The sequence below is a fragment of the Haliaeetus leucocephalus genome, unplaced genomic scaffold (genome assembly GCF_000737465.1).
Source record: "Haliaeetus leucocephalus isolate CR32 unplaced genomic scaffold, Haliaeetus_leucocephalus-4.0 Scaffold183, whole genome shotgun sequence".
Taxonomy (NCBI): domain Eukaryota; kingdom Metazoa; phylum Chordata; class Aves; order Accipitriformes; family Accipitridae; genus Haliaeetus; species Haliaeetus leucocephalus.
Genome location: NW_010972619.1, coordinates 1,063,770 through 1,081,495, shown reverse-complemented (window position 1 = coordinate 1,081,495; position 17,726 = coordinate 1,063,770). Strand labels below are relative to the sequence as shown.

Genomic DNA, 17,726 nt, shown 5'->3' with positions numbered 1-17,726 from the left:
CTTCAAATATGAAAGAGAAAGCACAAGGGTTTTAAATCTGGCATTAGCTGGAGTACCTCTAGGAAAACCAGAAAGCACTGTGTTACACAGGGGTGTTGGGACCTTAAGGGTGCTGAAAGATATGTTTAGGTTCAAATGAACACCAAACACCAACAGTCCTGGCCCTAAGAAATGCAGCTTTGTGACATTTTCTGCTCAAGAGCTCTGCAAAGAGAAGAGGAAAGAGGTTCAGGAGAAAAGCAAGCTGGCAGCGATTAGAGAGGGTCTTAAGGTGTATTGACAGAGTTGGCAGGTGATTGCATTCACTTTGCCACTGTGGTGGGTTCATCAAACAGATCAGAGTGAAACAAAGAGAGGACCAGACTTTGCCGAAGCATTTCTCCGAATTCTTCGTTTTGGAAACAATTGATTAACCCTGGATTTTCCTTTGGCTTGCAGCTTGCTGTCAGTTCTGTGCTTCCCAGCACTGGCAGGAGTGGGAGGTGTCAGTGTGTGGTTGTGCTACTTCATTATTTTAAGTACCCCCAAAGCAGGAGTTAGCACAATTACTACAGAAAAGCCCCTCCTCATGCAACAGAAATCTACAATCCCAATAGAAAAGTTCTGTAATTAAGACTTAAACTTGACAACATGTTTCCTAGTTTGACTGTTCCTGTTTTCCACCTATCACAGACTTGTCTATAACCGGAAGACAAAACTGTGTCGTCTGTAATACAGACTTCAGAAATGGATTCTCTCCTTTGTTTTGCATACTTACTTGCTGCAATTTTGGGATAATCTCCTGGAGCTTGTTCAGTTCTACTGGACTTTTTATGCATGCTCCATCCCTCTGGACACCGGTTTAACTGTTTCCTTTGTTGGGGAAAAGGATGTGTGAATTACAGGGCAGATAAGTTCCAAGTGCACAAGGAATATGCTCTAGTTTTTGTCACCTGGCCAGTTTCTGTGTAAAAAGTCGGGAAGCTGGTGATGGTGTGAGAGGGTCCTGCGCTCCTTTCTGATCTTTGTATTTGTTTCATCTTCACAGAAACTGGCAATTACACCTGTGAATTCTGTGGCAAGCAGTACAAATACTACACTCCCTACCAAGAACATGTGGCACTGCATGCACCTATTAGTGAGTATCCTGCTGGAGATCTATTTCATTACAGACTGTGTTTTACAGTGGTTGGTGGTAAACATGAGGGTTGCAGGATAGAATACCATTCTTGTGGATCCGTCCACTGGACCTGTGGCATTGCAGCTGGCAGGACGTAGATCATGTGCTGACCAGGGCACTCTAAAGCTGAGCTGGAATCTCCTTGCAAAGGGACATTGTTACTGTTAGATCTGTAATGTCACTGAACTTTTACCAAAGTCCATGCAATTATATGTATGTTCCTTGGGGGTTTGATATTTTATTTTGTTGTTTAACTCTCCTAAATAAAACTGAACATACATGCTAGGGAAGAAGCATCTTTCTTACGAGCTTCTGAGAAATTATTTCAGACAGTGAGATAAAACTGGTTTGCAAAATCATGTAAATGACCTTGGCAGCTTGCTACTAAATCACAGGCAATAAAATATTTATTTCAGGAAGCTCGGGGAAAGGCAGTTCTCAGCATACTACACGACACTACGATCTGCAGTCTGGAGGGACACTACGGTCTGCACTCCCCAGACAAAGGGGAGGTTTTAATGAGCACTTAAGTGTAATTCAGCACAAAATTTTAGTAAAATAGTTGAGAGAAATTCTTGCTACATGCTGGTTTTGGATCCTTTAAAAGTATGCAGAGAAGTTCTTCACACCTGAACTTCATGCTTCTTTCATAGCACTGCCCTGTGCTTTATTGCGATTTTAATGCTGTGAGCCAGCATGGTTGCTCTTTGCCTATGTCTGTCCAGCTGCCAGCGTTTTGGCTGATGATGAGGATGGATGACCTGAGCTCATTAGCTTAGTGGGTTTCTTCAGCTGCTCATCCGCAGCCAGCAGAGGGAGCGCACACTCCTTCCTCACCAAATTCAGCTTTAGTTAGGTTTTTAAGTTATTATTATAAGGAAGCTTTGGTTTTAGACATGCATAGAAATAAATTTGGAACATAGTCCACCAGACTATCACTTTTAAGGTGGGTCAAGGCTTGGTGGCTCTTGACAGCTCCCATGCAGGTTCTCTGAAGCCTGGAGATGGACCAAGATTGTGGTAGAAGGTGTAGGGCATAAAATAACCTCTACCACCATCATCACAAAGTTAGTCTTATTATCTCCCATCTGCCTGAGGGAACCAACCCAGTGCTTATGATTGCACACATAACAGTTACTCCTAAACATCCCTGCACCCCCAAACTCTACCTCTTAATTCAGGTGTTTTCAGGTCCTCAGAAAAGCTGTTGGTGGTGATCAGCAGTGGGTCAATCTCCTAGTATAGATGGGCCCTCAGACACCAAGTCTTTGGTGTCTCTAGTCCACCCCTGTACAGATAGCTAGGGAGCAGTATGCTGTAAGGACTGCGCATTGAATCTGTGCTCAGCAATAGCAGATTCTTATCTTCCCAATACTTCCCATTTCAAGGGGATTTATCACTATGGATATCTCTCCACCCTCCCAACCATCTGTAGTAATAGGCTGCAGTTGCTGGTTCCAGTCCAAGCTCTCCAGCATAAAAGAAAAACGAAACTGTTCTTCTCTGAGAGGTATTTGCCTGGAGTGGGCTCTGCAGGTCTGACTGCAGATACAAATGGTCCACACAGATACTGCCCTTCTCCCTGTGCAGAGTGCAGCTGCAGGGTCCTGATGCCCAGTTTTTGACTACTGGAAGCCAGTTTTGGAGGAGGAGGAGGCACATCCTTTTGGATGCTGGGGTTGAAGCCATTCTTGCACCATGGTTTTCTGCAGTAACCTTTGTGAAAGCAAAAGAAGCTGCCCCTGCTGCAGACCAGACCTGAAGTCACGGAGATGTGCATATGGGTTTTCAGTCCTTTCAGCAAATATCTTTAACTGTGAGGACACTTCAGATCAGATCAGCATAATATTTTCATAAGGTTTAACCCCCTCCCCATAAACTTTTCTTTTTCCTTTTTTTTTTTTTTTTAACCTTTTTTCTTTTTCCTCTCCTAGCTCCCATGATGAGTAAGATTTATGATTTACAGGGACAAACCACTAACCCTGATGAGCTTACAGGAGAGGGCGTGATGAGCTCCCAAGGCAGGCTGGCCAGTACGTCCTCCCACCTTTCTACTGCTCATACTCTGCTCTTCCTATAAATCAAGGTCCTGTGAGACAGCTGCAAACACATGTCTTTTGAAAAGCACAGCTGGCTTTTCTCAGGCTCTAGCAGTTAGAAGTAGTAAAGCTGAGACGGTGTTTTTACTCTGGTCTTGGTTCTTCTAGTTATAAGGCAAATGTTGAAAAATTAGCCATAGTGGGAGCAGGTAGGGTGAACACTTCAGCATTACCAATTCAATTTTCTGGGTCTCTCTGTGTGAGTGCAAGCTTCCCTTCCGGAGCCTGTCTTTCTGGTTTTCTGTGATAATGGATAAAAATTCATTGAAAATGGGCTAAAACAAGGACTTATATCCTGCAGGGTCAACAGGACCTTGCAGGATAATTTTTGGTCAGTGCTGCTGGATACCTGCTGTCTGGAAAAGAGCTCTGCTGTGGCGTTCCCTGGAATTGTTAATGCCAAATGTCTCCTTTGAAAGTTCCCTTTTATTAGTGAGGAGTACGGGCTTTTTCATATGCTTAGAACTGGGCTATTCCTCTTTTAAAATACATATTCTCATGCTGTTTATGTCATCCTGTTCACTCTTTCCAAGAAGGGTGTCAAGAGGCTGTTTCCAAAAAAAAGTGGATTGTAGGCACATTCATTGTCCCAGTTTTAGAAATGTCTCTGAATGGAGGTGCACAAGGGGAGGGTTCAGAGATTTTTCTGTCCACCAGGCTCTGTCTTCTCTGCAAGATGGAACTTATTTAATGACATTTGCAGGTTGCTGGGCTATTGTGATTGCTGTGCAGAGAAAACCTAGTGTGTTTGGGACGTGGACTAACTAGAAAAGCCAACAAGAGTGGGTTTTAGCTTGGTAAGTCCAGGCTCAGGAGTGTGCACTTACCTCATCCTCTTCTGGTAACTGCAGGTAAGGCAACAGACTCCCTGGTCATGGAAGTATGTGGTGAGAGCGCTAAAATTTGCACAGCTATCCATGTCTGTTGCTTCCAGGATGAAAATCTGAAGTGGTGTCAGGGCCCTGAGTGCACTAAGAGGTCTTAATGGCCCTGACCAGCCTGAGCTGGTCCCTGCCTGAGCTACACCGTAGTATGTTGGTCTCCAGCTCAGTTGCAGACATGCCCATAGCTGGCCGTGGATGCCATTGGTCTGTACACCAACCTGTAGACTGACTTTCCAGCTTGATGTTAACCCTGTCTCATCACTCTGGATCTCCCTGAAGATCACTGGTATGTGTCTGGCCCTGGTTGACCTCACCAGAGGTTATCCTGCCACTGACCTCTGGCTTGACTTCCCAGCTTGACCACAGTCCTGTCTCATCGCCATGAACTTCCTGATGATCTGGACTCTTGGTTGAACTTGGCTGTCATCTCTGGTCCTGCCTTGCTCACCTCTCTTAGGGGCTGTGGGATGGGCCCCGGCTGTCGAAGACCCTGCCCTGCCAGCCCCGTGATCATACTTGGCTCCATAGGGGACAGACAGACCTACATCCACCCTGACACCTGAGATGCTCAAGGAAGCCTCTGCTCAATTACTTTTCTTACTGTGAAGGACACTGGATACAATTCATTCATCAAAAGTGCTTAAACACAGTGTTTCTTGAAGGCAGCTGCCATCATGGCTTTTCCTCTTGGGGAAAGGGATCCTTTTTGGTAGCACGTGTAGTTTCCACACAGGTCCTGCCTAACCAAGAAAAAAACAGATCCAGATGCCAGTTGGATGGTGTGTCTTTGCCTCCTTCATCTCAGTGAGTGAAATCTGTGAGTTAGATGTTTTTCCTACTCTCTGATCCTACAGTGCGTTAGCAACGGGCTCCACTGGCAATATTTGTATGTATGTATAAAGCAGCACATTAAGAATTTGGTAGGTTTGAGCACAGGGTTTTTCCCATGGAAACACCTGTTTCCAATAGCAGAGGTTTCCACTCAGCATCTTGATTTTCAGGCCATTGTTAAGGAATCACTTTCCATCATATTCATTAAAGATAGGTTTTTCTCCAGAGATGACGGTATAATTCCATCTGAACCATCCAAATGGTTCTTTACTGATCCTGACAAGATCCTTCTGAAAAAATGTGGTACACTAATTATTAGTCAGAATTTTTACCTGGTAAAAGCGAAGTTACTGATAATCTGATCTCTGTTCTGTTGTGGTGCATCGTGGTAGCGTGTGGATTTATGCATCTTTCAAGGAGACATGTTAAAATGTCTGCAAGATTTTCTACTTACTGCTGCAGCTTGCCATTCACAGGGCTTCAAGGTCTTACCAAAACCAGGAAAGCTGGGAGGGACCACTGTGATCTCTAGACTGACCGGAGTAGCACATGCTGTAGGATTGCCTTGATTTAATTACGTATATGTTTTAGAGGCATCTAATCTTGCTGTTAAGAGTGACAGAAAATACAGCAACCTATTAAGGTAATTATTTTGATGAATTATTGCCCTCACTAATTTAAGACTCAAAATATCCAGCTGTAGCTTTCAGACACTGGATCCTGTTTATAACTTTGTCTGCTATGTGAAGGAGGACTAAGTTACCAAATTTCTGTCCTTTCTAGACCTCTGTATAGCCTGCTGTCAAGTCACTTCATACTAACTAACCTCCCAGTTAAGCCAAAGGAATGACTTGATCTTTCCATTGTAAGGTATGCTGTTCTTGTCTTTTATTTATCCTCTTGCCTTCTCATCTGAATATTCTCAAGTCTGTTAACGACCTTCATGAAGGGCATGCACCAGCACTGGGTCTAGTGAAGGAACTGAGAGCTGACATTGTCTTCCTGATCACCTTTGAAAGTGCCCTGATTGCATACCCAAAGAGTACCTCAGTCTTTTTAGCTACATCGTTGCCCTGGGAGTTCCTCTACAGCCATCATGACCAAGCGCAGCAATGAACAAGCTCTTTTTCCTGCTGCCAAGGCAGAGTCCTCCATCTTTTAAGTATCACCTGCATCATCTGTTTTCTTTAGCACACCATGTGCCATTCTCTGTGGCTGTAGCACAGTGCACTCAGTTTACGAAGTGGCTGGAGATCATTCACTGAGATTTACCCTCTACATTACTCCTCTCGTGCCCTCCCATCTCCAGTATGTCAGCTTCAACTGAGGCATCTCTCAGATGCTTTCTGAGAAAGTTTAAAAAAACTTCATAGCAGCAGCAGCTATGGGATCTTATGTCCACAATGCTGTCTCCAGTCTTGCTATCTAGCTACAGATTTTGAGGCAGGAGGTTTTTTTAACCAGTCAGCACTCGGTATTTTTATTTTTTGAAATATCTTGAACTTGGCCTTTTCGTCAGTCTGAGGCAGTGAGTTCCACAGTGAAAATGACTTTTCAAGAGCAGAATAGAGGAGCTATGTGATTGTCTCTACCTGTGTTGCTTAGTGTTCAGAGGGAATTTGTCATCTGATGAACTAAAGACTAAAACTTTTTTTTCAATGAATTATTAGCATCCTCCAGACTGCTAGAACTGATATTCTTTTGTCTGTCTTGCCTTGCTGGCTCAAACTCTGTCTCTGCCTAGTGTCAGATGGAGCAGCCTTCTCTCTGGGGTCTGAATTTGAAGACATAATATTTGTTTAAGTTGGGAGGAAAAAGAAGTAATTTTGGAGGTCTTCATAGCATTGAGACTTTTTTCTTCAGATCTCAGAGAGCAGTATCTGGACTGCAGAGGATTCGCAATGATGCTCTTTGTTTCTGAGACTGAATAGTTGGCTGATTGCTGCTTCTCTTGGTGTGGATGGGGAATAAAGCAGCAACTGGTGGGAATGGGCCTTGTGAGAAACTAGATGACACCTAAGCGGGAAATTGTCATATCTGACTACATTTTTGCCAGCAGTTTGGCAACAACATGGATAATCTTATCCATGGAGACTGAAAGGAAGTATAGGAGGCAAAAGCAAGCCTCCTGCCTATTCAGCTGGCCAGAAAACCTAGTGCAGAATCTCCTGCAGAAGTACGCTAACATTTACAGGAAATGTCATCTTGGATCTGTGTATTGGATCAAGTAAAACAAAAACCTGTTCCCTTTGGGTATCTTTTTGCAAGCCACTTTGAATGTACACATCCTCACTCTCCAGTGCTGCTGACTGCTGACAGGGAAGATGAGAGCAGTTCACATTCGAGGTCTATAATATCTCATGGGATTTTGGAAATGAGCATCCAGTCCTAGTCTGGGTGACTTTTCTCCTCACTGGTTTCAGAGTCAGGCTGTTGTGCTGCCATGGCAGTCCATGATGGAGAACTTCTCAGTGTAGATGAGTGTTTCTGAATTACACTATATGGGATGAACAGGTGCTAGTGTTGTCTGTCCAACCTTAGGCATCCTAAAATATCACTTTATAGAAATTACTGGTAGTGAGCTTGGGCTGTGGGTTATGCGAACCTTGTTTCTTAGTGCTTCTTCATGGCAGCTGGTTGGCATGGGACTTGGGCTTCAGGATCCGTATCCAAATTTCCATGGAAGAAGCCACTGAGGAATGGAGAGGGTTGTTAGGTTGTTTCTCCATTTTTGTAATTGTTTTTTTAATTCATGTGGCCTAGACAAAGGGCTGTCCTCCTGAAGGTTTTTCATATGACTTTTGGCATTGAAAATTCCAGATGATCCTCACTGTGCTTTGCAGATACCAAAATGTGAATACATTCAAAGAGCGTATCCCAGTAATACTCAGAATTTCTCCACATGTCACCAGTACTTGTCTGGAGATGGGGCCAAAAGGCCTTTCCTGACTTGCAGGATGAGAACACTGCCTCCTAATTCCCTTCCATTACCAACAGCCCCCTTTCCTTTGTATTTGGTTAATGAGACAACGAGTGTAGCCAGAGATCTCTAGGATTTATGCAAGGCTCAAGTAACAAAGGTGTAAACTGCTCCCTATTCAGAGTTCTGAGTATCACATTAGAAACCTGCTCTAAAAATGCAAACTCTTATATACACAGAAATGGAGGACAGAGTTGCAGGTACACCCAGCCAAGCCATGGCAATCAAATAGTACTCCTGGATGGATGGGGTGATTCCTGCTGGAGGAGGAATGGGTTGGTCACGTGGCAGTTAAAGGTGTGGAAGGGAACTAATAAGCTTAAAGAATCTGCCCCCTGGGGTGAGTGGGGAAAACAGTTTTGTTACATGGGATCGGTGGATCCACAGTTGCTGCAGGTCACCATGCAAGGGATTCATGAGTATGGCTGTTAGAAAGCAACCCTCCCAGAAGGCACACAATCTGGGAGCTGACTGACTGTCCAGGCACTAGTTCTGAGTGTTCATATCCAGAGTTCTCTCGATCTCCACTCTTCGTGGCAGTGAAGACACAGGCGAGCCAATCCAGCAAAAAAACACCGGCTTCAATAAACCGATGTTCTACCCTCCTGCACCGCACCCCCTCCGGTGTCCCACCCGCATCCCAATCCCAGATGTTCCGCGCTCCAAATTCTGGATCCCCAGGAAGCAAGGCCATCACAGGTACCAATTGCCTTTCTACCATCAACTTTCTTAACTGCTTGGTGTCCAGTCCTGCCCTGGGTTGGCTTTTGACCCTTCCTGGATTCAGTCTGCTCCATCCATGACTGTCCTAGAAAAGCTACTCCAGAAGCAGTTGAGGGGATTAGATCCTTTGGCACGTTATAAATAAAAATCTACATCAGCAGTAGGTCTTTATAACCTCTTCCCAGTGACAAGTTGGGTGTTTTTTAAGCATCATGCTAACCACGAGGTACAAAAGACCCTGTTTCAAATCCTGGTGTCACAAACTGAGGAGAGCTTCCTGACAAGGATTGGTGTCATGGCTTGTCAGATATGGGGATTTTTGTTTGGTTTTCAGCTTTGTTTGGCATTTAGTGTTTGTTTCCCTCAAGGCTATATTTTCAGGGCTTGGCCTGTGCCTGAGGAAGTAAAATGGAGTACAGGTGTTTTCACAGTGCTCAGCTCCCCACAGGAACCAGCGAGAGATAAGGTGGGCTCCAGCAGCAAAATTAATGGTACAGAACCATTACAGAGGTGTTAGAAGACTCAAGTTAAGATTGATCCTCCCATAGTCCCTGTTTCCTCCTTCCAAACAAGATCAAACCTTAAAAAAAAGGAAGGATAAAAAAAAAAGCAAGCAAAGAGCACTGAAAAATAACTATTAATAAATAGGATGTGTGAGACGTAGTGTTCATATGTCCAGGCAGCAGGGAAGAACTCTCTTAAATCTGTAGGATTGATAGATACATATTCCATCTCAGTACAGAAGAACTGCTGGTTAATCAGCTGGTGTTTAAATGCCCCTGCAATGTCTGGCATGGACAGATGCCAAGTAGCAGAGGTGGCTGTGGTGGGAGAGGCCAAGAAACTCAACAAGGATGCTTTTTGTTAGATAACACACACATCCGCAGCTACCAGTATTGCAGTGAGTGACCTATCTTCTTAAAGCTTGTGAGTCCTGAGATTCCATATTGTTATTGCACCCCTTAAACATTTATAAGATTTTATTACTAATTTGAGGTCCATTCAGTTCAACCAAGTTAGGAGTTAAAGCTGAATAACCTTTTTCATTGTTTACTTAAACTTGCAACAACTTCTTCCAGTTTCACGTCTCTCACAAAAGTGAAAAAACTGGGAGCCTTCCTGGGTCAGAGGCCAGATTCATCTGAGCAGTAACTGGGAGATGTTTTTTGTAAAGGCACTTTTTTCCCCCCACTTCTCTAATCAAAAAGTATATCAGTACATTGGGTAAAAACTTTGAGCTGTTCTCCTCCTGTATGGAGGAGGGAATCACATGATGCTTGAGCCTGGTAGATTGATCTTCAAGAAACTAATATTAGTCTGGAGGTCCCTACTCTGTCTATCTGGTGGCATCATTTCCATGGTGTCTTTCAAGGCAGTGTCTTGTACAAATGCAATCTGAGCAGCTTCTTGAATTTCTGGTACAAATGCATTGATCATAACACCTTTCAGGAAGACGGTCTCCAGAAGGGATGCCTTCCAAGTGCTGTGGTTAGAGACATTCCACGTGGGCCTGGATAATACCAGCGATGGTGGAGTACTGCTCCACTGACAGTGTTTGCACAGACGCTCAGTAGAGTGGCACTTACTTTGTCTATACAGATAATTTTGCTTTGCATGCAAAAGGTTCAGGTGCAAGGGCGGGGAGAGAGAGAGAGAGAGAACTTGCGTCAGCTGCCCTCTCCTCTGTGGGAAGGACGCAGTAAGACCAAGGAGATGCATTAAACTGTTTTTTTCTTGTTGCCAGACTTGGCAAGTTAAAAAAAAAAAAAGGATAGGGGATGAGGACAAAACTACCATGCAAATTTTTTCCAAATGTTTTTGGAGACCTCGAACTCACTTCCACTTGTGACATAAGCCAGGATTTGAACCTGGGTCTCTTGAGGGGGTAGGTTGGCCTAATCCATTTTGTCGTGGTCTCTTTTTCCCACTGTGCCATCTGATTTTCTAGTTACTTAAGGCCTCTCATTCCTATTACTTATCTGTCAAGGGGGGTGGACTAGATAATGTCTCCAGGTCCTTTTCAGCCCTGTTTTACATGATTCTGTTTTAACCGATTTGATTACCAAGTTTTCCTGTTCTGCATTTTAGAAAGAGTCAGGGATGTAGTAGATAGAGAATTTGAGAAGCCTGCTCAGGAGTTCAAGGGTCCACTAAGGATTGGCTGGACCAAAATTCATGGGCTGAGAGCTTCATGCAGTTCAGGTCGTTTTTAGCCACATCAGACATAAAGTCTGTGTGTCTGAGCCACATTTCAGAACAGGGAGGCTGCGAGGCTGCAGGGAGCTGGGGCCTCTTTATGAAATGCATGACAGCAGTTCTGACCACTCCAGTGGTCTGCAGAAATACATAATGAAATAATGACCTGATAGCAGTTTTCAGCAGTCCCTGTCACTCCTGAATGAAAGACTTCTGTCCCCCAGCTCCCTCCCTATACAATTTGCATGCTGCTGAGCCCAGCAGAGCCTTGCCAAGCCATGTTCAGATGAACCCATTGGGTGACAGTGGACTCCATGAATCGAGTCCATGTATGGGAAGAGTCTATACAGCATAGACCATACACATTAGTTTGGCCAGTTCACCTTCCATTGTATTTATTTCTAGTTTATCCTTTGAGTCACTACAGTAAAATACTTTGCCTCAGATATTGCAAAGCTAGTTGAAGTGAGACAAGACCTCACACTATTTGTACTGTTGAACTTGTGCTAAGGGACACCAGCTTGAGAAGGATGGGAGGCATCTCAGCTGTGCTGTACAGTGACATTTCAGGACACTACCGCTACCACCAGGGTCAGGAACCACCTCTGCGCACTGGAGGAGTCCTCCCATTACAGTTACTGGGAAATTGCCCAGTGCTGTTGCTGAAGTGTGCAAAGCAAGTGAACTGACAAGAGCACCAGCTGCTGAGGAGCAGAGCCTACCTGTTTGGCCTTGGGGAGGGGTGCGGTGGGGAGTTCACTGTTGGAAAGCACAGAGGGCCAGAAGATCTAGTGCAGCTTTTCCAGACATCGTGGGCAGGCTCTGAGGCAGCCTTTCAGTCCTCCACTTGAACATTTCAGGGAGGGTGTTTAGGAAGGGAATGCAGATTACTGGGAAGCACAGGGATAGCTGGTATAGTGCTTCTGTAGGTGACTGGATTCTGTTGTGATGAGGACTCGGGTTCAATCTGCAGACCTGGTCACCCATGCCAGAGGCTTTAAGGGCTGCTTATTGCCTTAAGGAAGAGTAAGATAAGGGTTGGGGTTTTTTGCAGGGGAGGAAGCCATGACCCTTCTGGTTCAGTCAGGACTGGTGTTCGTGGGCTCCCTAAGAGCCAATCCAGGCCACCTCAGCCAGAAGGCATTCAAGAAAAATATCTACCTGTTATCCTTTCAATGAATATGGCCCATTTGCCTCCAAAATGAGGTATTTGACCTTTCTGCTGTATTCAGGGTATACAATTATGTGGCACAGGAGCATGTTGTCTTGCCTCCTGTCTGTGTGGTTCTGCACCCAGTATTGACCAGTCACCATACCTGCTTTGTTTTCCTCCCAGCAGAAAGTGCTTTCAGCAGGAGAGTGGAAGGCAAAGCGCAAAACAACTTTGAAGAAACAAACAGCAATTCTCAGAACTCCAGTGGTAAGTGTGTTCACTCCCTCCTGCTGTTGCTTACTACGTCCCTCTCCAGAGCAGGATTCAGCTGTGATCAGTGATTGTTTATATATTTTGGGGTGCCGCCTTTAAGCTTGCAGGCAGCTAGCCTTCCTGGGGTAGTGCCCTCTTCTCACTCCTCCCCAGGTTCATAATACTCCAAGCCTGTAAAAAAGGTGATATGGGGATCCTGCTCCCAAGGTCCAGATACTTCAGCATAATTTTTAGAGTGGGGAGCAAAGATGCAGAGAAAGGGGAATATGGATGGAGGTAAAGCAGTACTCATTCTTTGTCTGTGCATCAGTGAAGTCCATGTGAAGCAAAGCCATTTGCAACAAGCAAGAGAAGTTTAAGGACTATGAATAGAACAGCAGTTTGCATATTACAGTGGTGCTAAATGTGGCGGTTTATTTACATGTCACTGTAACCAGAGTCCAGCTGTTTGTGAGTTCACTACATGGACGTCACAGCATACCAGATGTGTAGATGTGGGACCAAAATTCATGTGCTAGAAGGAATTAAAATTTACTCCACTTCTGGAGTTTCCTTTGAGTTTTAAGTCCAAGTGGTAGTAACTAAAATAACCACTGGCCTAGACAATTTTGTTTAGATACACCATTTATAGAGTTTTCTTTACAAAATTTTTATCCTGCCAATGTAACCTCCTGCTCCCTAATTGGAGCATAACAGACAAACCAGATGAAATGTAATTTCAGCATCTTGATGCAGAGATAAACAACATGCCAGCAGAAAAGGCTGGCCTCCCTCCATTCCCCATTCAAGAGTACAAAACGTGGTGTTTGCAACGCTGCTAGCTGGAAGGAACAGGTAAGGGAAGGGGTTTCTCCCTGGAGCAGGTTACACAGCATCTGTTGTGGGGGTTTATGTCTACCTCTGAAGCAAATAAGGGGCTTTCTGGAACCATGTTGAAAAGGAATGAAGTGATGTTGGAAAACCATTGTACAGTAGCAGAGTGGGTGATAGTGAATGGGAAAAAAGTTGTTACTAAAATACTGCATATTATGTTTTGGGAAGAAATCCTGTACTAATCCAAGCATTCACCACAATTACAGCTGTTCATTCGGGGACAGAAAAACCTAAAGAAAAGAGGTGTAAGCAGAACCCATCAGGTGAGCTTGTCTCTGTGTTTCAGGCCTTTGTACTCTTTAGTCCTGTTCCACTTGGGTACCAGCAGTCAGGAGTCCTTAGGGGCTGGCCAAGTCTGTCTTCAGTCAGCCCAACCAGGCTGTTAGACATGACACAGAACAGCATAGTTCACTGACTGCCGAGAGTTACCAGCCTGACTTGCTGCTCTGAAAGGGGCCACTTGCCTCTCAGCAGGTCTGCTCCTCATGTCTTGTCTTCTGTGGGTAGTATGAGTGGTTTGTCTGAAGGGTTTCAAAGCCTTTAAGTGCACATCTTTAAATGCCACTATACCATTTGGGTTCCTGACTCCTCTGGGGCCTTTTGAAAGCAGCAGCCTTAGATTGTTCCTTTTTTATTCCTGTCAAGCCCTGTATAGCTTACAGAGGAAGGACAGAATTATCTTCTTTCATATCAAACAGTTTGTCCCTAAAGCCAAGAAAGCTGCATTGTAAAACCTGGCTGCAAACCTCCTCTTGTTAAGTTTTGCAGGAGGGGAAATGAACCTGTAGCCTGGGAGGGGGCACAGGAACCACTGAGAAGAAGCACACACAAAGAAAGAGTGGCTGTATTGAATAGTCCAAGACTTTAGTTCTGTCTGAACTGCTATTAAATACTGACCCATTGTTGCTGTGACACATCTCACAGATTCTCCCTGCCATCTCCTTGTACCAGCTCACATCACACTCATCCTTCTGAATCTGTTTCTATCTGAACTGCAACATTTAAAGCACATGAGTAAAAGCTTACAGTACAAATCAAAACAAAACCAGAAATTCTTACAAATTGAATAGTGAGTTTCATATGATTTGCTCGTCTTATTTCATCATAAGAAGTGTTTCTGTCTGCACCACGTGTATGGTCAGTTTATTTTAGTGGCTTAGTCTAGGGTCTGGCAGGCTGCCAAGGAATTGCAAGGTGCTCACCTAAACTTTTGTTTGAGCCAGGAAACCTGAGAAACGAGTGAGCTGCTCAGGACTGGTTTGAGGGGAGTTGGACTCTGGCTGGAAGAAGTTACTTTCTGCATTAAGCAGCTGACACACTCCTCAAAGCCAGACTGGTGCATGGGGATGTATAAACTTCTTCCCTTTTCCCCCTTCCCTTATCTATCCTGCATCCCTCTTTTCTTCCCCAGCCCTGTTTTCCCCTCTTGACTCCATCTTTGTGCTGCTTCCTATATGTCCCATTCAGTGCTCTTTTCCAGCTCTTGCACCAAGCCATTTCTTACTCTTATTTCTTCATGATCTCAGGAGTCAGTCTAAATGTTCTCACTGATAGCAGCCTGAGTGAGCATCACCATGTCACACTATGAATGGCACTGGTGATTAGAGAGGCCATGGAAAGCTCTGCAGGCATCTGCGTGCTTGGGTGTCCAAGCAGGGCTCTCAGTAACTTCCTTTTTGAAGAGCTGACTTGTCCTTACCTCCCCATTTTCTTTCTTTCCATGGCTGTGTTTCAGTAGGTGGGACAAACTCTGTGAGGCTCAGTGTTCACATGTGTGATGTGAACTCTTGGGAGTAATTCTGGCATTGTTGGCTTGTCCTCTCTTGTGCTCCAGCCAGCAGATTTCGCACAGGCAGGGAAGCAGCTGGTGATAACGTGGTTGAGAATGACAGGAGGACAGACACTTCCATCCTCCCCACTCCCATCTGCTGCTTATCACCAAACTCCTGCTGCTGTAAAGAATAGTCCCCAGGTTTGGAAGGTAAATGTAGGTCCCAGCTGAGCAGCCTGAGGACTCTGTGGCTTGGCCTTGTTAAATGCTTGATTCCCGGTACCACTTGCTCTTTTTGGGTGTGAGGCTTGTGTTACAGGCTCAGTTATAGGGATATCAAACAAAGCAGCAGGATTTTTTAGGTCACCCAGCAGGGTATGTTATGCTTTTTCACTGTGCCACCATCCTGACTTGCAGTGCCACAGACTACTTAATGTCTGGAGTGAGGGGGAGGACAAGCAGAGCAGGAAGGTCAGCAACTAAAACCACCTAAAATACACTTCAGTGGAATGCTGTAGGAAGTCCTAAGTGGAAATAAGACAACTAGAATGGAAAATGTTGGATTTCAGATGTCTCTTCCCTATGCACAGCCCCAATCCTTGTCATAGTGAATGCAGGTACCTGGTATCCTTATCTGAGTAACCTGGCATCTTACTGCCCATAAAACAGTTCCTGTTCTGCATGGCAAATGCTACTTTGTGGTTGTGTTTGAGTCCCATCTACTAGCAGAAGGTCCGTCTCCCAGCAGGGCATGATGGAGCCACAGAGTGGATGGAGGAGGACTGTTTAGTTGCAGTCCACCTCATGATTGGGAGGATGTCCTTTGTATTAATGGCAAAGAGTCTCCACAGCCCGTTAAACTTGCTTTTTGATGAAACCTGGAAGTTTCACAGTGCTTTAAAAATAGTATCTGGTAAAATGTGCAGATTGCTTCCTTGTGATGCCTGTGGAGCACAGGCAGCCAACACTGAGGTCCCAAGTCATGTGAAGCTTGTGATTATTCACTGCTGAACTAAGCAAAGTCCATAACACAATGACAGGACCTGATCCCAAAAGACAGAATTGGCTCATTGCGATGCGTAAGCTGTTAATCATCTTAAGATGCTGTAAAGCTGCTTTCAAGAAAACATTCCTTGGTGGTGGTCGTTTTGCTGAGTCTTGACATGTGCAGGGGTTTTCTGTACTAAATTCTCAAGATGCCAACCAATATTTGAAGGCCAGCTTGTGAAATACTCTTCTTGCAAAACCTAGTGATTATCAGCCTGAGCATGGGAAGGAAAAAGCCCCAGAAAGGGGCAAATACGTGTATTGTGTTCAATAGTGAAGGCTTGCTGCCTTCCTCTTCCACCATCCGCAGCTAGAGTGGGTAGAGCAGCATTTGACTGGGAGTCTGCAGACTTGGTCCTGCACTGATGTAGTGTGTAACCACACATTACTTCCCAAGCTTTTGGATTTCTCCGTTGTCTCACTTTTTGTCTGACTTCAGAAAGCCTCAGGGGCAACAGCCATCTCTAACTTAGTGTTTAAAGCATAATCCAGCCTTGATCTGTTGTTTTGGACACCATGGATGACTCCTTAGTAAAATGAAGAATTTGGGGTTACACCACCTGTAGGTTAAGAAGGATGAAGGAAATCGTGAGACTTCAAGAAGAAAAAAAAAACCAAAGCAAAAAAAAAAGTTCTTTAGTTTAGATACCTTAAAATACAGCCATCGGAAGGAAAAAACTAGTTGAAAATGACAGTACTTGTTGATGTCTAAACTTGCTAGACATTATGAATTTGAAAGAGACAACATTTAAAATTATGTAGGGAATTGGGAAATATTTTTAACTTTCAAGGTTGATTTAAGCTGTATAAGTATGTCTCAATTTCATCTGCTGCATTAGGTAACTATTACTGTCATAAGTTCCAGTGGAACAAATTTTAGCATTTACAATTTTTAAAATATCACTGCTTTTTATTCATATTTACACAGGGAAGCTTTTCTTTCCAGCAGTGTTTATTTCAGACTGGGTAAAGGGACAAGGGAAATATCTTCTTTTTTGAATCAGTTCATGCCAAGCTAAGGTGAGATCAAGACCAAAAAAAAATTAATTTCCTCCTTTTGATTTAGAAGTAAAAATTTTTGGAAAAGCCTGAGAAGTGCTGGTTGTCAAAATTTAAAGGACATAGGACCAAACTTTAAACATGTGCTTAGTGGGATTTTCAGAAATGACAGACTTGTTAGTCTGTCATTTGCTGATCTTATATGCTATATTTCTTTTTAGTGAATCAGTTCTAAGTGCAAAAAATTTTTCAGTACTGCACTTTATTTTCCTATGTATGCAGCACACTTAAGGTAGTTATATTTAGCTAGTGAATATGTACATAAGCAGCATCCTGCAAAGTATTATGGTTCCTAATTCCCATCCAGTTGTAGCATGGAACTATTTCAAGCAGAAAGATAATTAGAAATGTCTCATTCACCACTTGCCATGTAAAACCAGTATTTTTACTGTGTGTTAAACAGGGTCTCTTAAACAGAAATATGTAGTATGTCTTCCTGGCTTAGCAACGGAGCGGAACTAACCTTTAGTTTCAGGGAAAGCAGCAGAAAGGCAGAGTGCAAATCAGTGTTAAACTCGTGATTTATATCTCTTCTGAAGCTTTGTTTGGTAGTGATGGGAGCAGATACGATGTCTGCTTGAGTCCCCCATAAAACTTGTGTTGCAGGAACAGTAGTTCCGTTCCTACTCTTGCCCTTATAATGCTAGGTCCCCTAGTGCACCTGAATGGAAGGCCAGA

The 17,726-nt window shown here is 44.1% G+C and overlaps 1 protein-coding gene across 2 annotated transcripts in view; it reads left to right on the top strand.

Moving 5' to 3' along the window:
• Positions 1-17,726, top strand: part of ZNF618 (zinc finger protein 618) — a 131,246-nt gene that overhangs the window by 90,270 nt on the left and 23,250 nt on the right. Inside the window, exons 11-14 of one of the 2 annotated variants that reach the window (XM_010564632.1) lie at positions 1,028-1,117; positions 8,464-8,652; positions 12,212-12,292; positions 13,378-13,434. In XM_010564632.1, coding sequence (XP_010562934.1) covers positions 1,028-1,117; positions 8,464-8,652; positions 12,212-12,292; positions 13,378-13,434 — 417 coding nt within the window. Of the gene's footprint in view, positions 1-1,027; positions 1,118-8,463; positions 8,653-12,208; positions 12,293-13,377; positions 13,435-17,726 lie in introns of both variants that reach the window. The other variant, XM_010564633.1, reaches the window with a different exon arrangement.